The sequence below is a fragment of the Scophthalmus maximus genome, chromosome 9, assembly GCF_022379125.1.
Source record: "Scophthalmus maximus strain ysfricsl-2021 chromosome 9, ASM2237912v1, whole genome shotgun sequence".
NCBI classification, from domain to species: domain Eukaryota; kingdom Metazoa; phylum Chordata; class Actinopteri; order Pleuronectiformes; family Scophthalmidae; genus Scophthalmus; species Scophthalmus maximus.
Window position 1 is genome coordinate 20,335,880 of NC_061523.1, and position 15,041 is coordinate 20,350,920.

General features: G+C 43.0%; 2 protein-coding genes and 1 long non-coding RNA gene across 11 annotated transcripts in view; 1 reads left to right on the top strand and 2 right to left on the bottom strand.

Moving 5' to 3' along the window:
- LOC118319912 overlaps nucleotides 1-14,494 on the top strand; it is a 68,559-nt gene extending 54,065 nt beyond the window's left edge. For all 7 annotated transcript variants that reach the window (XR_007031467.1, XR_007031468.1, XR_007031469.1 and 4 more), the window contains 6 exons: nucleotides 4,356-4,455; nucleotides 4,848-4,948; nucleotides 7,128-7,178; nucleotides 12,415-12,529; nucleotides 14,115-14,263; nucleotides 14,353-14,494. This is a non-coding gene — a long non-coding RNA (uncharacterized LOC118319912). The remainder of the gene's footprint in view (nucleotides 1-4,355; nucleotides 4,456-4,847; nucleotides 4,949-7,127; nucleotides 7,179-12,414; nucleotides 12,530-14,114; nucleotides 14,264-14,352) is intronic.
- Nucleotides 4,495-8,118, bottom strand: spata4 (spermatogenesis associated 4). Of its 2 annotated transcripts, XM_035650624.2 has the most exons (7): nucleotides 7,989-8,118; nucleotides 7,797-7,882; nucleotides 7,017-7,146; nucleotides 6,737-6,855; nucleotides 5,563-5,783; nucleotides 5,340-5,446; nucleotides 4,777-4,915 (listed from the first exon to the last, which is right to left on the bottom strand). In XM_035650624.2, exons 1-6 carry the CDS (start codon nucleotides 8,043-8,045, stop codon nucleotides 5,400-5,402), a joined length of 660 nt encoding a protein of 219 aa, XP_035506517.1. In that variant the 5' UTR covers nucleotides 8,046-8,118; the 3' UTR covers nucleotides 4,777-4,915; nucleotides 5,340-5,399. The 2 variants fall into 2 exon arrangements, with proteins under 2 accessions (XP_035506516.2, XP_035506517.1); XM_035650623.2 differs by lacking the exon at nucleotides 5,340-5,446 and having other exon boundaries at nucleotides 4,495-4,915.
- On the bottom strand, nucleotides 8,552-14,353 carry asb5a (ankyrin repeat and SOCS box containing 5a). 2 transcript variants are annotated; one of them, XM_035650620.2, is made up of 7 exons: nucleotides 14,122-14,353; nucleotides 12,432-12,511; nucleotides 11,559-11,666; nucleotides 11,147-11,297; nucleotides 10,648-10,782; nucleotides 9,600-9,791; nucleotides 8,552-9,418 (listed from the first exon to the last, which is right to left on the bottom strand). In XM_035650620.2, exons 1-7 carry the CDS (start codon nucleotides 14,327-14,329, stop codon nucleotides 9,291-9,293), a joined length of 1,002 nt encoding a protein of 333 aa, XP_035506513.1. In that variant the 5' UTR covers nucleotides 14,330-14,353; the 3' UTR covers nucleotides 8,552-9,290. The 2 variants fall into 2 exon arrangements, with proteins under 2 accessions (XP_035506513.1, XP_035506514.1); XM_035650621.2 differs by lacking the exon at nucleotides 14,122-14,353 and adding an exon at nucleotides 13,423-13,567.
- Nucleotides 14,495-15,041: the final 547 nt, after the last annotated feature.

Here is a 15,041-nt window from a genome sequence, read left to right on the forward strand (position 1 = left end):
TACATTGTAAATAATACAGGGATGGAAAAATAAAGGGACCAGAACCTGCGCTAGTGTCAAATAAGGTAAAGGATGATGACCTGTGGCTTTACTGACACATAAACATGCATTTATTTTAACAGTATATCTGCCCTAGTTACAAAGAAATCTGACAGCTGCATTCATAGGCCCTCTCTCTAGAAACATCACATCTTGTTAATGGTAATTATGGTAATATTTCAAAATTAACGTAATGATTTATTCATGTCGAAATGTGTAGTTTTATTAATGTTTAATTGCTTAATGTATCATTGCTGATTTATAATGAATGAAGCCGTCTTTTGTCATATTGTCCGACCCTGACCGTCGAGCCACCTGCGTCCACGGCGCGTCTCCCTGGAGTTTAAACAAAAGGCAGCCTAGCTTTCAATTAGCCATGCTGATGGCGTGGGTCAAGGGATGGTACTGTTGGTCGGCCGGCCGGTCGGTCTGTCACATGGTTGGTGATGGACTGTAATGGACTGTATTTACATAGCGCTTTTCTAGTCATACAGACCACTCAAAGCGCTTTACAGGAAGGCCCATTCACACCCATGCACACACATTCACACAGCGCTGCTATGCACCGCGCATTTTCCCGTCACATTCACACACCGTCGGAAGTGAGGGTTTAAGTGTCTTGCCCAAGGTCCCAGCGGCATGTGCACTGGCGGAAGCAGGTAGAACCGCCAACCTTCGGGGTGGTGGACGAACGACTCTACGTCCCGAGCCACAGCCGCCCATGTTTTTTTTGTCAACCTTGAATGCGTTAAATACAGTGACGTGAGGTGGACCCGACCTCCGTGTGAGTCGCCATGTTTGCTACGTCGTGTTGAACACGGTCGCGGTCCAGAATACGTCGCATTCGCGTCGGCGTTTCAGCGCTGCCAGTAAAATGGAATCAGCGGTGCGCCACCATAACGTGTCCCCTGTCTGTTGCTCAGTGGGTTGCGGTTTTTTTGAAACTTTACCACCAGATTATATGGTACAGGTATGTTATTCTGTCTCCAGAAGGTCATTTTACTACATAGTATGATTGATCTATGACCAGCTCAATTACTTAATGACATACACTGTTTGTTGTGGCAAGTGCAGAGAAGAGTAAATGCCAGGCCTTGTGCCCGGGCATTTTCCTGTCTTGCTTTTGACCTTTGTGTTTTTACTTTAACGTTGCTTCCTGTTGCCATTGGCCTTTCTATTGGGAGTCTAATTGTAGCAGGTTCGCTCATTGGTCCTGAGGGAGAACGGTGACGGATTATGACATGTAAAGGATTCAAAGTCCACTATTCACCTGGTTAGTAAACCGATGCTTGCAGAGTCATTTTCTTTCTTTCTTAACAAATGGAAAGTTAAATGCAAGTCCACTGTGTTTTATTTACTGGTTTTCAGTTTGGATCAAATATTCCTTAAAACATTTAACTCTTTCATTTTGAGTTTTGCTCTTTGATAAATATTTTGACTGTGTACAAATTTAATAATTCTAGATGGCAGTAGTAATGAAATTGGGTCTCTCCGTAAAGGCTGTTTAATATCTAATACAAATTTTAAATATTTGTCTGAGTGGTATGTGTCACCTAAAAAATACTAATTTGCTCCTAATTATCTTTAGTTTCCTGCAATTGTGAAATGAACTACTACACGGGCCAGCAGCTTCTCGGTGACTAACGTTGGCATTGGTTCATTTATTTATGTTTTCATGCCGCATGACCGTCCTGATGCAACCAGGTATCAGACCTCCAACCTCCTCCACTGCCCGAGCCACGGGCCCCCTTGTTTGTGACTAAGATGTTATAATTACGTTGAAAATATATAGAATTAAAACGCTAAATATGTATCACAATCTGACATGCACGTGGCCTTTTTTGTCCGACGTGTGTGCATGCCAGCACACAGAGTGCCCCACCCTTGGCCTGGAAAACATGGCCGCACACTGGCTTGCCGCGTCTTTGTCAATAGGGGTGAGGGATTTGCTTTAGGGGTAAAGGGGGGAGGGCTCTTTTTTCTTCTCTTTTTTTTCACGGGGAATCCTCAGCTTACAAAGCCTCACTATGCCCCCTCCCCGACTAGTCATGTTTCTGCCTGTGCACCCAACGAGACGTCGACCCCCCCCCCCCCCCCCCCCCCGCGGCATCCCCTCGCCTTCCCTACCAGAGCTTCCTTTGCACTGTGGCTACCGTGATGCCGATTAAGAAAATATTGCCAGATGGTGAAACACTTCCTCGGGGCATTCGAGGCATCCGTGGGTCTTCTGGCGACGGTTACCAGGCATCTCCTGTTTTTCTATGTTGACCGTGTTTTCGTACAAAAACGCAAAGCGTGTGTTCATCGGCTTAAATGAATGTGCCGGCATATTGTCTTTGTATGAATGCGTATGCAGTCACAACAGCTGCTGCCCGCGCTCGCGACCAACAGAAGGAGCCAAAGAAGCTCACAGTAAGCTCATTAATGTCTCCTGTATGCTCTCCCGTATGGGCTCGCTAGTTGCCATGGCAACCGGGCCCTAGTTATTGTTCAGTGGGAGAGGTGTGTGGATGTAGAATTAAATATAAACATCGCCCTGTAACCCTGGCCACCTCTGGCTTTTATCATACAGCACATTTACATGGCATAACTCTAGCTAATTGGCTCTATAATTGCATGCTCAGCATAAACCAATGTGGCCGAATTTTGAGGCTCAAATCCGGAAAAATTCCGATGCTCATCACCCAGCGCCTGGAGAACATCAACAGGCGACAGCGCTCTCGGTCCTAAGTGCTGAAGTGTGTTCACGCCCAGTCAAGCTGAGGGAAATTGAAAGACGCTGAAAGATTAAGGAGGTCAGGTTTTTACAGCTCCGCCGGGGGAGGCAGGGAGAGAGAGAGAGAGAGAGAGGCTTCACCAGCCAGCGACTACCATGGAAACAGGATGGGCTGCTTCCACCGGAGACCGCGGAAAACATTGTTCAAACGTCAGATATCCACACTTACAACACGCAAAAGAATCCCTGCGAGCGGTCGACTAAGTCTCCACGTCAAGTCTGTCGCCACGGCAGAAACACATCTCATGGTCGTGTGTGGCCAATTGTGAGCTGAGGCTGGGGGAGATCATATCATTACAGCATTGTCCCGTCTCCCTTTTGAAAGCCAGGGCTCTTAGACCACATGAGAAGCCAGGCAGTCAGCCACAAACACTTAGCCATCCTGTCATCCGTGTTGTTCAGCAGCTCCGCAGCTCCACTGTGCTGTACACCGAGCGTCCACGAGTGCTTGGAGACGTGGGGGCCAACGCGGTGACCTCGGCCTCAGTGAGTGTGAATGGCTTTGGCACCAAAGATTTGAAGAAAAAAAAAGCTAAATGTTTATTACGAAGAAAAGAAAAAACACAAAAATGAAAACATGTCAGTGCAGTTTTCACCGATGCATAAAACCTGTGGTACTTAAGAAATCAAGCAAAGTTAAAGTGGTTTAAAGTCAATAGAATGAATATTACTATTATATAGAACAAGCTATAGGGCTGCAACGAACGATTATTTTCATAATCGATTGATCTGTCGATTATTTCCTCGATTAAACGGTTAATTGTTTGGTCCATGAAATGTCATAAAATTGTGAAAAATTAAGATCGTGTTTCCCAAATGCCAAGATGATTTTTTTTCTTTCCAAACACCAAATATATTTAGCTTTACTGTTAATGTAAAACATTCACATTTGAGAAGCTGAAATCAGAGAATATCGACTACTTCCATCGATTATTAAAATAGTTTTGAAATCAAAATCCATCCAACAAAACTGAGATCCATTTTGAAACCAAACAGTGGTTTTCAAAGTGACAGAACTGGGTTACGTGAAGTAGGATGAACCGCAAATGACTTGATCCACCTTCCCCATCATCCTGCCTATGTGTTTCTTTTTGAATCCCTTCATTACCTGCGACGTGAGAATCACACAAGTCGTCGTCATCGTCACAGGTTCGGGATTTATGAAAACGTGTCGGCACGCTACCGTGAGCGAAGTTTCACGGACATCGATGCCTTTTTACTTATCAGCTGCACTGAAAGTCAAAGCCAGTGGTGTGAGTCGTCGCTCAGTCGTCCCAATATGTGGCCACTCCGATCCCAAAAAGCTGCGAGTGCGGAGGTGTACTCGAGCGAGAGCTAGAACAATTTGGGGAACATTAATGATTTAGAGACGAGACAGGGAAAAGCTCTTTTGCAAACATGTCAGTGGCCGGTTATTTTTAATTCAAGGGAATCACTTCCCAGGATTCTTTGGTGGTGCCTGGCACAGAGGATGTTATGAGCTGCGGCAGGAATTGACCAGCACTGTGCGGGCGTTTGATTATGATTTCTCCGAATTCAGGTTCGTCATAGTGATGGTGAAGTCTCGGTGATGTCGACTCTGAATAGCGTTTGAGAACTTTGCTTTGTGCACAGACACACTCCAACGACAAGAGAGGCAGGTCAGTATTTGCTACACACACACACACACACACACTGGATTATTTCCTCTTTTTTTTATCAATGGTTCACATATACTGGCAGATGTAGTCCAAATAAACCACAGAGCAGAACTCTGCTCGCGCCTCTAAGCTGCCACCTTCTGGTGCAAACACACATAGTCCTGACATGATAGAGAGGCTGAGACGCTGTTACCGTTACATAAACCATTAAAAAAAAAAAAAAACAGTGACATCATCTTCCTTTCAAAACAAGCTACACCCACGTAAATATTTCTGTGGCATAATAGTTATGATTATTGTGGAAACCATAGCAATACGTGGAGTGACACGCACGCACACACTCCAATGTTAAAGCACATATCTCCGTCCTGTTTCTTTAACGGTTGAACCAGGGAGCGTCTGACAGAGTGATGCGCCTTCATCTCCTTAAAGGAAACCGCGTCTTCCCTCCACGTCGACTCTGGATCAGTGGAAAATTGGAAAACAGAGAGGGGTGAGTTCAGCTGCAATCGACAAATCAAACATGGACGATGTAAAAAAAAAAAAGAATGCACATCGTCGTGTCACCCTTTAAATAGCAAACTGCCTCTGATAAGCAAAGTATGAAAAAATGTGTCTCTTCCCCTCTCACAGAAAAATGTAAACATGACCATGGAGCCATGATATATTTCTTTTTTGTTAAACTGCACATTTTAGCACGTGGTGTGTCCAACATATCCTGTTTTCCATCTCGTCTGCTTCATAGCCGATGACTTAATCCGCCGTTTCTTCACTTGCACCGTCATCGTGTTGCCAAACACATTAGAATCGGACGCGGCCAAATGATGCATTTGAGCGTCATCACAATCAATACGCTGTTGACAGAGAAATATGCTGACGCTTACTTGATGCGGTGCCTCCCGACGAACGGGCCGTCGAAGCGCTCAGCCTGGACAGCGAAAGAATTATTTGGCTGCCAGTCGACCAAGAGGAGGCTCCACTTTGAAGCGTCCTGTTGCCGCCCAACCGGAGAAATTCTGTTTTACGTTCAGATAAACACAGCTCCTGCACTGTGACGTGTCCCCTCCATGCCGTATGTGTGTCTGACCCATGGCAGGGGTGTCTCACCTGGGTGGAGCGCCCTCTCTGCAGCTCTGTCCTCCAGGTGCCGGCGGAGGATGACCTCGGCCTTCCTCCGGTTGGTGCTGACGTCGGGCTCGGCCATCGTCTCCGTCGTCGCCAGGTTGCTCTTGATGGCCGTGGAGGCCGTGGGGCGCGCCAGCGTGGGCAGCCGCTCCTGGTACTCTCGGTCAGTGAAGTCCAAGCCCGGGCGCTCGGCGTCCCTGACACTTGAGATATAGATTATAGTTCTGCTCAGGTGCGCGTTGCTTGTGAAGGTCTGTCTGTTTTGGATTCGAATCTGTGTCATTTGACCATGTATCGTCACTGAACGACTCTCATCTCCCGGCTTCAGTCGTTGTCCAGTGTCAACGGCCTGTCACTTTCGGTTTGAGTGGGAAGCGGTGATGTGTGTGAGCTGTAAGAGCAGTGTCCCTGATCTTTCAGGAAACATCAGTATGAAGGGAAATCTGAGAATGTCACAGGGAGGTTATGCTCATATCATCATAGAGTTCTGTGTGTGTAACACACTCCTGGGACGAACATCAGCAAATTAACAGTACTGTCTCAAAATCGCTAATAACACATGAGCTTCAGCGCCTAAGCGACATATTTATGTACCAATATTAAACTAAACTATGCAAAATACTTGACCCTGACCGATCTGTTGGTTGGCCGATAAAAACTGGCCATTATGAGCTTTTCACAGACATATCGATATTGGCGATTATGTTTGATGATATGCACCTTTATATTATACAGAACAAATAATGAGGAAAAGATATACATTTTACTATATACATTTTTTTTCTAAATTTACGTTCTTTATATTTGATCGGCTATTTGTTTTAATAAAGTTCATGGTTAGACTGTCAAATATCAACGACATTTCCTTGTCACAAGGGTTTGATAATTACATCTTGGGAATCATTAACAATTATCATTCTTTTTGAATATATATATATATATATATATATATATATATATATATATATATATATATATATATATATCAGCTGATATATCAGTATTGGTCTTTTTTTCCTCCCTAATGTCTGTATATGCATTGCTTGCCAAAAATTCATATTGATCTGGCTCTGCAAAATACACATAGAGAAAGCAAATCTACTAGATTTGTCAAATTTTGCTTTAACTCCCTGGCGCCTTCCCAATCGACTCTTACCTCCTGTTCGTTAAAATCTCATAAACCTCCTGCACCAGCAGCTCGGCTGCTCCCGGTTTGCAGTGAACGGTTCCGTCAACAGCCTCCTTGGTCAGGTGCAAGTTCTGCTTCTGTAAAGACTGGGACAAAAATGATCCGCCTCAAAACAACAACAACTTCCCTGCGTCACATCCCCTCAAGTGTAGATAAGGCAAAAATATAGAAAATGCCAAAGTGAACTGAATAAAGACGACGTTTTCTTCCCCTCATTATACTTTCTCGTGGTCTTCCCTCGTCCTACCCGCTCCATCCGGCTCCAGTTCTTCTGCTTGGCAGAAAGTGATGTTCCTTTGTCGTACGAATGCTCGGGGAAGTCTTGGGGGTAATAACGAGAAAATATCTCCGCCACAAGGTAACCGCTGGAGAAGTCCCTGCAGAGAAGAGGAAGTGAGGACCAGACTGGGTGAGTGAGTGTATTTTTACCACTTTGAACAATTTGCAGTCCAGGCAGCACTGGAAAGCACTTGTTTTCTATATTCCTTGTCACAGTGTATTTACTGTATCGCTGTTATTGATATCATACTGTATCATTCTTACATTGTGATCTAGATTATTCTCTTACTCTCGTACTGCATTGATGCCATTTTTAATACATATAAGTATGTTTTGTGTGGCGCTACAGGACATTTGACTCATTTGTTGCTTACATAGATGGAGTATGGAGTTTTTTTAATTTACTTGTTCATGTTTTAACATTAAAAATATGTTAAACCCCACTTCTTGACACATTAAAAGACAGATAGCCACAGTGGCTATTAGATGTAGGTTAAAACTGGGTTCAAAGTGAGAAATTTTAAAAGATGTTTGCTATTTTTTTTGCCTGCAATAATATTTCAAATGCTGCTTCACAATGACATTGCTGATAACAATGAGCAGGCCACCTCTGTCCTGATGAAATGTCTACGCAGGGTGTTTTGTGCCACCAGCACCTTTCCGCTCCACTCATCCCAGTTTTAACATGTAGCCAATAAGGTGCAAACCATTCTTGCACTTATGCTCAGAAATCTGCGTCATTCTTTACCTGCGCACATTCTTCGGATAAAGTGTCAAGTCGAGGCTCCGCAGCCACTTCACCACTTCCCTCGGCAGCCCAGTGGTTTTGGGACACTGTGCGTAAAACATGTTTCGTCTCTGAGCCCAACAAACTACTCACTGTATGAAAAGTACATGAAATATGACGCCATAATTCGCCTTGATTGGATAATTAACGCACCGCCGCCGCTTGGAGTTTCTCGCACGTATAATCGGGCTTTTGTGTTGATGTTACCATGGCAACGAGGCTCCTCTTCCTGGTCCTGTGGAAGCGCGCGCGCGCAGGGCGCACACACACACACACACACACACACACACACACACACACACACACACACTGCAATGACTGTTTGCTGCCCTCTAGAGGAAGAAGCATCAACATGGGCATATTTTGGTATTCACAATCAGTATGTAGACATTTCATAACTCATAAAAAAAATGTTAGGAGGCTTAAATGCTATTCACTACCTATAGCTCCTCCACTGATTTATTCAACAGCTAATAGATAACAATTTAGTAAAACACAGTTTTAAAGTTATGATCGTCCTTAGTAGCTGCTTACAACTACATTGTAGCGTGTTTACAACCATTTATTAAATGTTTGCATGCTAATTATTTTGTCAAATAATTAAATAAGATAAAAAATAAGGAAATTATAAGGAAATGATTTGATCAAAACAAGCATGTCATAAAATACCATGGAACTGTGAGATCATTTTGAAGAAGTATTAAAATCCTGAAACATTATTTCATACTGCTACTTTATTCATATGATTATTTGGTTCATAAAGCCTCGGTAACACGATTTCATCATTAGCTACTATATCTCCGCAATAGATATGAACACTCGCTGCTCCACCCACTCATATTTTCCATCCGAGACCTTTTTCCAACAACGTCAGCCTCCTCCAGTTGTCGGCACTTAATAATCCGAGCTTAAACTTGTCAACTATTTTTGTTTTGGGACTTTTGAATCACCGCCGCACCCTCTAATATCAACCATCAGAAACATGGCACACGATTTTGGAAATGCACAAGGTTTCAAAACAATTTGTAATTATCTATTTAATTTTCTAGTGGTGTGCAATGTAAAACTATGACTACTCATACATATGTGCAGTATGCATTTATATATATGTGTGTGTGTGTGTGTGTGTGTGTGTGTGTGTGTTTACATCAAAGTTTTCAAAGTGCACCACTCTCAAAGCGGAACTATGAAGGCAATTTCTGAACACTACAAATCTGAATAGCAAATATAGCTGTATTAATAAACAAATATATATTATATACATATATCATAATTTGTCCAGGAGAAGGTAAGCTGTGACTAATAACTGAAATAATAGATTGAACTGCATTGACAAGCAGCTAAAACAAAAGGGTCAGAGGAGTTCATGGAGTTGATGTGCTGTTTGTGTCGAAGGCGTCTTCTTCTTTTTTTGGTTTTTTATAAGTCCCATTTAGGCAAAACAGGTTCCGCCTGTCACTGGTACTGCAGGTAGTTCCTGAGCCTGGTGGGCAGCGGCAGGTGGGAGAGGAGGTGAAGTCTGTCACGGCCGACGCAGTTCCTGACGCACTGACGACACAGTTGGCTCAGGAGCCGCGGTGTAGCTGTGAGAAGGGAAAAAGGGAAAAAAGAGGCAAAAGAATTTAGGATGCTTGTGGGATTAACACCGAGACTACAAAACAGCTCAGATAAGAAAAAAAATATCTCAATTTGCGGCCAAGTTACACAAGAGGAGCAAAAAAAAAAAAAAATCCACGAATGCATAAGCTACACGTCGACTTGTACCTTCATAGAGCAGTAGGAAGCCCTCTGTCGAACTGCTGGGCGGAGCCACGTCTACTGGCCTCCGGAACTCCGTGTTCCTGGCGTTGATGTCCGCGCCAAAGTCCAGCAGCAGCTTCACCACCGCCGTGCAGTCTTTCTCCGCGGCCACGTGTAAGGGCGAATCCAGGGATTTGCCTTTCTGTACATTGGCACCTGAATGGAGGACGAACACGACTATCAGATCTAGACATACACACTCGAGTCAGGCGCCCCTGCTGTCAACTGTCATTACTTTGTGTCCTACATAGAAATGCAGGACTTAGCTTGTGATTGCATTTTCTAATATATATATTTCTATGCAGCTGACTTTCCTCGGCTGCTGCCTTTATGCACCTGAACATATTCCTACATTTCCCAGGAGTTGCTTTCAACAGCCCTGGGAGAACTGACGTGAACATTTATACTTTCTTATACTTAAAAATGTGGTCAGTCAGCTGTGGGCTTACACGTAGTGTGTCGCTACATATAGCACTCAAATTGCAGCATGTGTATGTTATTATGATTCAAAACTTACAATAGACAGTAAGTCGGGCGAAGAAAAGTGACAAACTAATGCCCACTTCTGGGTGTACCATTGCCTTAATGATTTACGAAAAAAATAAAGCTTGTTTTATCGCTCAATATGTTTATAAATAAACGGTTAAAGGGGCAGTAAGCAATTTTTGAGAAAACTTGTCGGGGAGTGATGTTAAAAAACTGCACACGCAGAGTTGTATCTTTTTTGTTTTCAATTTACAGCACCAGGGCTGCGCCGAGAAACCTGAACTGACAGCTAGCGGACCGTGAGGAAATAGTCGCTGATTTATCCAAAAACGTGTATTGGTTTAAAATTGCCTCCTGCCCCTTTAAGTTCAATTTATCTGTTTATTTTTTTTATCCTGTCTGTGTACAGTAAATGTTCTTCTGCCTATCTATGTGTGTGTATACGTTCCTTCGGGGGGGGGGGGGGGGGGCTGTGTGCCGGGCTGTGCGGAGACTGTAAAAGCTCCACACTGTGCCGTGAGCTGACCTTCCCTCAGGAGTTTTCTGGCGCACTCCAGCTCCTGGCAGACGCAGGCTGTGTAGAGCGCCGTGCCCAGGTGAGGGATGTCCACGTCCACATCCGCCCCCCATGTCACCAGAGCCTCCACACAACCGTGATGACCTGGAAGTAATGGAGCATGAAGAGACGGTAATGGCTGTCTACGCGGGTCACGTTGGGATTTACTCTTTCAAGTGGTGAACCATTGTTATAATAATCTCTGTGGAGCACAGCAAAGGACACAAAATGCAGGCGGAGAGGCGGGATCAAGCGCATCATTAGCAATGAGTGATTAGAATGATTTATTGGTTCATGTTATATTGAGTGGTATTCAATTTTAGCAGCAAACACAAATGAATATTTGGATTTTGGTTCTTTGAACCTACACTTTCGTGTGACGTGAGCTGGATTCCCAATATATTTTAAAAAGTCAATGGAAACACTATGTGTTTTGTCACATGTGCACAATATTTGGTCGTAAATATACCTTTGCTGGTGGCTTCGTGGATGGGCGAGGGACAGTACACGAGACTCTGGGGTTTTGCTCCATTTTCCAAAAGAATTTCGGCGCACGCCACACTGCCCACTGTACAGGCGTTGAACAGAGGGCTGACTCCATCAATTGTCGAAGCATTGACCTGTGAACACGATTTCTCCGTATCGTTATTTTTAGGGGCCTCGGTTTTCCACCACGCACGTTGACTAATAGCAACGGCCTGGGGGGGGGGGAACAGTCGGAGGGGAGCAACATCTTAATAGCTCTACAGTGACCGTGGATGGAGAGCAGAGCTCTGCTCATCTGTTACCCCCTGCGAAGGTTTCCCCAGCCGTGGAAATTACACTTGACCCGCGCTGTCTGGCAACATTAAAGAGTCATAAGGGCTAAATATGTGACTTACATTGGCTCCTGCGTCAATGAGGGCTCTGGCACAAGCGACGTGGTCTCCAAGACAGGCCTCGTGCAGGGGCGTCACATGGTCTATGGTCAGGACGTTCACACTGTGACCCTGGGGAACACAACCAAGCAGGCACAGACGGTCTGAAAGGGGCATTAACCTTTGTCAGCCTCTGTCGGTGAATCCTAGGAACTGCGGACAGATTTATGAGGCTTACGTCCTTTTGTGAAATAGACCCCGTCCTCCTTAGTCATGCCTGCCTGTCGGTGACAAACTGTGTATACTCTGCGGCCACATTTCAGCAATAAAGACTAATGAGCTCACTAATTAAAGTGCAGATCTCCAAAAAAGAAGAGCTGATGAATTGCCATGTTAAAAAATACTATAATGATGTCACCGCTTTGTCATGAGCTTGTCTGAGTCGAGAACAAAGCATTGTAGAATTTGTAGCTGAAATATTTATTAATTTACTGCCTTCGTACTAGTGGTGAGCGGTATCTGGAATATATTAGATGTATTGCTTGTTGCACATGAGATGTATTAAATGACGATATCGCGAAAACCACGATTATAAATTGTCCTGTAAAATTTAACAAAGGTGCCAGCATAAGACTTGCTTTGAAGTTTAAAATTGTCCCAGTAAAAAATATTATTATTGAAAATAATTCAGATTTAAGAATGTTTTAATCTAGACATAGGTTGCAAGGACGACTAGATTCATCATACTGGTGTGATTGTCTGCATCAAAGGGTTAAACTGTGCATTTATGAAGTGCTTTAGAGGAGATTTTATAATATCGCGATATATATCGTTCATACACTCTTACACTTTAGGAGGATGCACATCTTTCCTCTCCTAGGTTCATGTTCTCTTCACCTGTAAAATGAGGGTCCTGAGGGCGAGGAGGCGACCCTGACTTGCAGCATCGTGGAGGGGTGAGCGGTCGGCCCAGGATCCTGGATGGGGAATAAGAAGTCAGTGTTTGCTTCCACTTTCATCTCTTTTCATTTCCCTTATATGCTTTTATCCAGAACTTTTAAAGTTACCCACAGTACATGACAATAATGGCATGAACATTGGAAATAAACACCATCTGCCCTGAAGTAATAATGACAGCTCATTACTGGTAAATAGACATAAGTAGAAAATAATATACATGCAGACTGGAATGTCACCGTATATAATAGAAGCATTATATTGAAAACAACTGTGATATCACGTCTATTTATCATATTATAATACAAAAAAAGCCATTACAGCTACAAATTGAAAACCCAACTACAAAAGTGGACTCTCCTTCCTTTTGATATATTTATCAAATTCATATTTTCCAAATGTTTTTGTCATGCTTTAACCTTCATTTTAAAAGACTTTATGTATATTGCAGAACATTATTATGTCCTGTTGCATTAAAACTCAAGACATACTTCACACTCATTTCACGTGAGTGATTAATATAAACTTGATTAATAGGCTGTGGACATTTTAACGTCATTCAGGGGAAAAATAAAATAAATAATAAAATTCTTCTTTAGCAAATTTGAGTCAATGTCCAGAATAACAGCCAATGCATTCCACACGTTATCGTCATCGTTATAACCGTCTCCCTCCATTTCATTCATAATTTATTGATAACAATCAATCTAATGTTTTCTATTAAATCCATGCTATTTTATTCATGCGGTCCATTTTCCTTGACTGACATCAATTTAAAATGTGGGTATAAAGAGCCGGCTAGAGTCGTTAAACGGATTTTTTTTTTTTAACAAGGAAGGCCATATGTATAGGGCCATGACTCATACCCTAATCTTGGCTAATTAGTATTCCACGGAGTGGGTCCACTTTAAAATTAAACATTTCCTCGAACCATGGCTGCAGATTATGTTGTCGTCGTCGCCTCTCGTCAACACAGAATGTGCCGTCGGAACCGCCTGTCCCCGAGAAATGTGTGGCGGGTTGTTTTGGTTGCTGTCTGGGTGCGAAAGGGTGCACGGCATAGCTGGGAATGGAAACTAGGGCAGGATGGGGGGTGGTGGTGAGGGAGGAGTGGTGTGGGGGGGTGTATCATGACTGTGTTCTATTAATACATTAGAGGGAAGAAAAAAAAAAAGAGAGCTGCCAGCCTGCAGTGTCTTCGTTTAATATTGAATGTACCGTTCAGGGTTTATAAGTAGCCATTAAGCTAATAAAATGAATCTCGGGTATCATTCATATCTACAATGGGTATTAATGTGAATGCAATTAATAGCTCTTACACTCGCCGGATTGGCAATGCAGCAATTATAGCTCATTTGTAAACACGGAAATTGTGAGTGTGTGTGTGTGTATGTGCGAGCAGGGAGCACTTTCACTTGATTTTATAGGAAACAATATCAACATGACCTTATGCGCCGGAGGTCAAAAACGCTTATTGCTGTACAGTGTAAACACAGTTGCATTGTGGTTACACTTTCCACCGAGTTCTCCTTAAAGGCACAAATAAAACAAGTGGTTTGGTCAGTTGGAACAGGAGAAAAACATCCTCTCCAAGGCTTTTATGGTTTTTCTCTGACTTGTCAGTGCTCACCGTGTCGTTGGCCGTAGTCGTAGAACTCTGCTGATATCCTGGCCGCCTCCTTACGGTTCCCACGGACGATGTAGAAGTATGTCAGCAAGTTGAGGGAAATCTTGACAAAGAGCTTGAAGCAGAACAGTGCCAAGATGCTGAGGTAAACATTGGACAGCCGGACCGCGAAGGGCTTGTTGTTGGTGAGTTCCGCCGTCGGGTCTGACATGTCTTCTTCTGGCACGTTTACAGAGGAGCCTGCGACGATGAAGGCGAGGATCAGACGCTAACTCCGGAAAAAAAGCACAAGAGGAGACGACTTTTTTTCCTCCCGGGGTCCTGGGGACCGGTTGGCTCGTTCCTGACAAAGTACAGACTGGAAAAAAAAAAATGCTCTGCAGCTGCTACTGTGCCTAAGAGCAACTACTGCAGTGTTATTGTACAGTGTGAGTGGGGGTCTGTGGTCACACGTTACACAAATGTCTAGTCTTACACAACGCCTGTTACGGCCACACATTAGACAATTTACATTTTTTAAACCTATTTCAAGGTTTAGTTCTAGATACATTAGGATTAAATTATATTCAAATAATAATAAATATATATTGTTTACATTTTACTCACGAGAGTTTTATATATAGGTATACAAGGTTAAAAGTAATTTTTGGATAGATGAAAAAATGGTATGCTTTTTTATCAAAAATTTTAACTCTTAGTTGAATTAGTGATTCATTTGATTTAATCATGATTTGATCACAATATTTGATTGTAGATGGGATGAAAAAACAAACAAACAACAAAAACAAAACATTACTTTTGGTGCAAATGTACAAAAATCATAATGCATCATTATACGTATGTACAGTAATATAATAATAATAATACATTTCCTTTATAGAGCACTTTTCATTGCTAAAAGCAATCTCAAAGTGATATTTATA